This window comes from Haemaphysalis longicornis, unplaced genomic scaffold (assembly GCF_048455015.1).
Source record: "Haemaphysalis longicornis isolate Haplotype H1 unplaced genomic scaffold, Haemaphysalis longicornis Haplotype H1 scaffold_3, whole genome shotgun sequence".
In the NCBI taxonomy this organism is placed as follows: Eukaryota; Metazoa; Arthropoda; class Arachnida; order Ixodida; family Ixodidae; genus Haemaphysalis; species Haemaphysalis longicornis.
Window position 1 is genome coordinate 163,770,494 of NW_027526335.1, and position 6,534 is coordinate 163,777,027.

The following is a 6,534-nucleotide window of genomic DNA, read 5'->3' on the forward strand; positions in this document are numbered from 1 at the left end:
AACAATTAAGCGATGAAAGGTGTCACTGGAAGAGTGTGGTATGTGATAAGGGCCTCTGATTTCAGTTTCTGCGTTATTCTGCAGGCTCCCTGTTACATATGACGATATTTCGAAGAAGCATTTAGTCGCGAACGCGGATTATATTCTAAGCCCGTCTCCGCGCTGCTCGCAGAGGATATATTAAGCAGATGAATGTTTACGGGCGCTCACCTCACGTCAAGACGACTGTGTCGTTTGTTGATCCGCGAGTATAATTATGCATTTTCCATCGCATCGACTTGAAATTTCAGCGTGAACAAAAAACGATAGGACTTAGGAAGGAAACACGGACACAGTGCTGTCCGCCCGAACCCAAGCAATTTCCATCGTACTTTTGTTGAATATTCCCGAAATTAACACAGACTGGCTTGTAAATGGTGGTGATCAATATCTGAGGTATGATATTGGCAAACATAACTGGTGTGCTGTCAGGTATGAGTGTTCCGCTGATTATGTAAGCGCACAAAACCGATTTAAATCGTAGTTTATAGCCGTAGCATGAACATCTGAGGAACCGGTGGTTACGGTGACACGGCTGTAAATTCAGGTGAGTGTAACTACAATCGGCTCCATCATAGGCCGGTTCCGCGGCGCTGGCCTGTGGCACACACCTGGCGCTTATACAGGCCGAATATACCACACTAAGATCGCGTCAGAAACATTCACACTCTCGTAAACACACCCCATTTATGAAAAGAGTGACTGCTCCACATAAACATGGATTTCAAACGCCCGCAAACGGTGAATCTCAGTCGTGAACGCGCCGCAAAAGCAGTGGCGACAATGGGGAGGGGGGCGCGGACTCCCGCGGCTGCTTTCGAAACGGGCCGGTAGGGGGGTTTCAGTAGCACCCCTACAGGCCGCGCTCGAGGCGTATACGGCATCATATGGCAAACATTGGGGGTAAACTGGCACGGGGATGACGTTTGTTGGCGTATTTCGCAACCTGAGATTTGGGATTGACTTTTGTGCTTCGCGGCGCCGTTTCAATGCGGGTGGCGTCGAGTATTTAGGGAGGAGGAGTGTGGGAATTGTGGCTGCCCGCGATCCTGACTCGGTACGTACAAGCGCTCGAAAGTCCCCGCGTCTTGCGCGGGATTGCGCAACAAGACGGCAAGAATAGAGGGGTTCGCTTGCGCCTCGCGAGATGGCGCCACCGGCGCGATTGGGCGCGCGGAGCTCGCAGTCGGTTCGGCGGGGAGGCCGGCTGCGAGAGCGAGGGACTTCGGCTGTGGCGCTCGGCGGCGGCGGGCGGCCGCTCCGAGCGAGGTCAAGACGGCGTGCGGCGGCGGAGCGACCCGGCGTCTTCCCCTCCAGCCTGGACCGACCATCGTCAACCGGTAGCGGCGGAGTCTAACGACTCCGGCCGGTCGAGCAACGCGAGACCCGTCGATGACCGAGAAGACGGGGCCAGCTAGGGGAGGGTTTTGGGAATAAACCCCCCTTGGAGGTTGGCGTCGGTTGCCTTTGTCTCTTGCATGTCTCTCACGCCGGCGCCGTCTACACGGAAGCCGCGTGAGGAGAATCGTCAGAGTCAGACCCTTACCACAAAATGTATTAGCAGAGTCCTTCAATGCTTTACTGGTCACGAAACTGCTCCGTAACTCAACGGGAGAGCTTCATATGCTGCGTTTGGCCGCCGTGCGGTGGCGCCACCATCTCACTGAGGTGACCCCTCGGGCGACGTTGCGCTTGCTCGAACGGCGTAGACGCGGCGAGTTGTGTTTGTTTTGTGCGGGTAAAAATTGGAACGTGCTCCTCGCGCTGTTGTGATCGCCTGAAGTAGTACAACGACGATGCCGAACACGTGTTGCGCCCCGGGATGTCGTTCCTTGTACAATTATACAACAGAAAATGTTTGCTTGTTCTATTTAACGAGCAACAGGGAGCTGCGTGAGAAATGGAGGCGCGCCATTCCAAGGCAAGAAACGAGAGATTTCAGCTTCGGTTGTAAAAGTGTCACAGTGCATGAGAATGCACTGTGTGTGAGAATGAAAAAATGCAATGTACCTGTTGAGAGCGTCCTGGACCCAGAATTGTACAAGGCCAATTTAAAGCCGGATTTTGGTCAGATCAGTCAGGTAGTAGCGATGCTTCATTACCTGTTTGTAAACTTGTATTACCGTGCGCTCAGGCCCACATGTAAAGCAAGCTTTGGGACGTCCTTGCGCTTGTCTTTTCATATTTCCGCGAATTATCCCTTAGGGTTCGTTTTGTTTCTTTTGTAACCGCGCGTGGCCCCTTCCTGTTTTTTTATCTGGCGCCCGTTTCCTCTTTTTGCAATACGTCCCGTCGGGCAATATTGTTTGATATGGAAAGGATGTCACCTTTTTTTTTTTTTCATAAGTCAACTTTATTAAACACATCTCTTAAACAATACAAAAATATTTGGACCGATAGCCGAAGGCTAGTGTCCGGTCCAAAGCATAAATGCATTATTGAATAGCAAAACAAGGCACGACGCAGAAAAGAAAAATACAGGGCATACGTAATCAGAGAAACACTTCACAGGTTCTTTAGACAAGAAAAACATTTTAGACCAGAAAAACAAGGCATACGTAATCAGGTAAAACTATACAGGTTGATTACACAAGAAGACCATTTTACAGGTAAACTTAAAATTTCTTGCAAGTTTAGTTTCGATTGTTAGGACATTCCAGATTTTCGCACCAAAGAACTCAATTAACCTTTCACCATAGACATTTTTACAAATCGGGAGGTTGAAATTACCATTTGTAGCGTGTCTAGTGTTACGAACGGGTAAAGAAAACAAAGTTAAGGGCAGGGGATAGTTACAATTTATTATGGTGTTGACTACAAGGGCAATTTTGTAATCACGGAGAGATATGAAAGAAAGCACTCTAAGTTCATTGAATAATCTGTTGCTCGGGTGATCGAATGGAGAATATGTTATTATTCTTAACGCTCGCTTTTGTAATCGCTGCAGTGGAGTTAAATAGGTCGCGTAGGTAACACCCCACGATTCACTACAGTAGCATAAATGACAGTGTAGTAACGAGAAGTACAGGCAGCGGAGAATATTAAGTGGAAAGTGTTGACGGGCCTTTAGTAGTGTGTAGCAACCAAAAGCAAGCTTCTTACATACGCTATCAATTTGTTCCATCCAGTGTAAGTGTTGGTCAAAAATAATTCCTAAGTATTTGATGGAAGACACACTTTGAATTAACCGATTCTCAATGGATAAATTAAAAGTGTCATAATTAAGGTGTTTTGACCTTGATTGAAAAATTATATGTTTCGATTTATCAGTATTTATAGTCAATTGGTTATGTAGAAACCACTCCGAAAGGTTTTGCAAATCAGCCATTATACCACTTCGAAGAGATGGAAGGGCGTCACCAACTGCGACTAACACGGTGTCGTCTGCGTACATTAAAACTTCAGAAAAAGAAACGGACTGGGGAAGATCATTTATGTAAATTGAGAATAAAATAGGCCCCAGCACAGAGCCTTGAGGTACTCCGCAAGTAATGGTGTTATAAGTGGAATGACAATTACCAATTACTACTTTTTGTTGACGAGAGGATAAATAGCTTTGAAAAAACTGTTTTGAGTCATTAACGATTCCATAAGTTTCCAACTTCTTCAACAACACAGTATGAGAAACCGTATCAAATGCTTTGTTAATATCTAAAAAGACTCCTATTGCGATTTCGTTTTCATGAAGGGCGGAATTAATAATTTGAGATAGGTTTAGAACTGCTGTAGATGTAGACCTATGTGGAACAAAACCATGCTGTTGAGGACAAATTATACGGTTGGCATGAAGAAACAGATTTAGTTGTACTGCAATTAGTTTTTCAAAAAGGGTGTTTATTATGCTTAGTATAGATATCGGCCGGTAGCTACAAGGATCATTTGGATCCCCTGATTTAAACACCGGTACGACCTTCGCTAGTTTCAGTATGTGAGGATAAGAGTGAGATTCAAGTGCATGGTTAAAAATGTGACACAATGGAGTGCAAAGTATCTCGATGTTATATTTCAAAACCTTCGTATGTATGCCGTCATGGCCGATTGCTTTGTTAATCGGTAATGTACTTACAACTGACAAAATTTCATCTTCTCTAATGGCACGAAAATGAAAGTCGTTATGGACCTTTCTTGGCAAACATGAATTTGTGAGCGTGGATGGAAACTTGCTACTAAGGCTATTACCAATATTGGTGAAGTAACTGTTGAAATTATTGGCGACTTCTACAGTGACGTCATCGGGAAAAATACGTTTCACTTGACCTATACCAGTTACGTCTTTTATAGTTTTCCACAGCAGTTTAGAATTGCCCTTTTGCTCATTGATTAGGTTCGTGTAATACTGCTTTTTTGCTTTCCTCATCATCGCAACCGAAATATTTCTGTAATATTTGAATTGGCTATGATAATATGTGTTTGTTTTATCACGCTTCCATCTACGAAAACAGGTGTCTTTTTTCTTCAGTATTGATAATATGTCCTTAGTTACCCAGGGGCATATGGCATGATTGTATTGACGACGCGAGCATTACCGCGTGGATTTATTTACTACGTTCTGAATACAGCGGATGAAATTCTCACATTCTATGTCAACGTCATTATCATACAGGGTTTCAAAATTAATCAATTTAAGGAGGCTGTTAACATTTCCGTAATCAACTCGGGTTGCCCGTTCTGCTAGTTTTTCGCAAAGGGGATATAGATACGTCCGAGGCAAGAATATGAAAGTGGGATAGTGGTCAGCAATCGGAACCTCATAAACACCAGCCCGCACAGTTATGTCAATGTTGCACAGTACATGGTCAATTAACGTTGCAGATTTTGATGTTACACGGGTGGGGGCACTAATTACATTTTTTAAGCTAAACGATTGCAACAAGAACACATAATCCCGATCAGAAGCAGTTAGTAAGTCAATATTAAAATCTCCGCATATAACTAGAGGAGTAGTCCGAGACATAAGAGGATCCAAGATTGATTCCATACCAGAAATAAACTCATTATAACATGAGTTGGGTGGCCGATAAACAACACCAACTGTTACACCAAGTTTAAGGTAAAGGAAAAGGGATTAAACAGTTTTCCTACTGCAACAGCTTTCACTCAAGCACTGGTATTCTATTCCACACTTTATGAAAAGAGCTACGCCGCCTCCACGAGACGCACTGTTTCTGGGCAAAGACAAACACTCGTATCCTGGTATTTCAACCGTTTCGCCATCTTTGAGCCAAGTCTCGGTTACTGCAATAATGTCGTAAACAAACGAGTGTTGGGACAGATATACAACAAGCTGGTCAACATTTTTACGGATGCTACGAATATTACAATTCAGTACGGACAGGTTATCTCGTTCAAGCCATGATTCTTCAATTTCCGTAAAGCTAAAAGACATTAGCTTAAACGACCTGAGCTAGGTCTTCTGCACTCTTAATGTGAAGCACTCGAGATTTTTCAGCCTTTCGCATCAGTATTTTGCCGTCTCGCACCCATGTGAACTTCCAGTTTTTTTCATTTTTCGCTTTCAAGGCTTTACCCAGAAGGATCTTGTTTGCCGGGCACAGGTGATCATTGATGTATATCGGGTCATTACCTTCGAAGCCAAGTGCAGAAACATTTAGCCGTTGTTTTTTTGCAGCAGTAAGAAGTTTATCTCGGGATGCTCGTGACGCAAACTTGGCAATGATGTTCTGCTGCTCCGCATTTTTAGTTGGCACTCGATGAACTATTTCAATATCGGTTTCTTCGATTTCAGCGTTCACACAGACAGAAATGGTTTTTACGGTGGCGATAAGGTCTTCTCCTTCGACCACCGGAACCCCTTTTATCTCAACATTGCTTCGGCGGCTGTACTGCTGTAAATCAACCACTTCTTGTCTGACCGCTTTCAGCTCGCTGAAGAGACGGTCGTTTGCACTTTTCAGTTCATGATTATCAGTTTTGAGCGTGGTAAGTTCTTTGTTAACTTCCGCCATGTTAGTCTTGAACTCCTCAAATTTTTCGTTTATGAAGTCCATTGATTGCTTGACCGCCTTGAGCTCAGATACGAACACATCTGACAACTCTTTTTTTAGTTCTTCGTGTTTCACATCTAGTCGAGCAGACAGGTCAGCCAACGCCTTTCCCAGTTCCTTTATCGTTGACATACTGACAACCATTCACGGAGCAATCCAGGAAACACTGTCAAGCTACTACAAAAAGCAGCGCGTAGCATTCAGTACATACCTGCATGAAAAGGAACAGGCACTTAACAGCTGCTCGATCGTGCGGTTGCCTGGATTGCTCCGGAATGATGACGCCCCGGCGCCGATCCGATGCTTATATAGTTGAGGTGTCCGCCTCTTTTTGGCCAGGGCAGCGCAGGCGCAGTGTCCGTCAGACGAACGAATGCCCAGCGCTGACGCGTGTCTCGATGTAGCACGATGATGCGACGGCAAGTCGTCGTCCGAAGCCTCAGACCAGCAGCACTCCGCCGACGAAGTACTGCATGAAAAGGAACAGGCA

General features: G+C 45.0%; 1 protein-coding gene across 1 annotated transcript; it reads right to left on the minus strand.

Annotated features, from left to right (window-relative positions):
• Positions 1–5,204: 5,204 nt before the first annotated feature.
• LOC144173500 (uncharacterized) lies at positions 5,205–6,330 on the minus strand. Its single transcript, XM_077701899.1, has one exon. It carries the CDS (start codon positions 6,186–6,188, stop codon positions 5,430–5,432), a length of 759 nt encoding a protein of 252 aa, XP_077558025.1. The 5' UTR covers positions 6,189–6,330; the 3' UTR covers positions 5,205–5,429.
• Positions 6,331–6,534: the final 204 nt, after the last annotated feature.

Bases quoted from the DNA above. Each gene is read 5' to 3' on its own strand.
- LOC144173500 (XM_077701899.1), bottom strand. From the start codon at position 6,188: ATGGTTGTCAGTATGTCAACGATAAAGGAACTGGGAAAGGCGTTGGCT.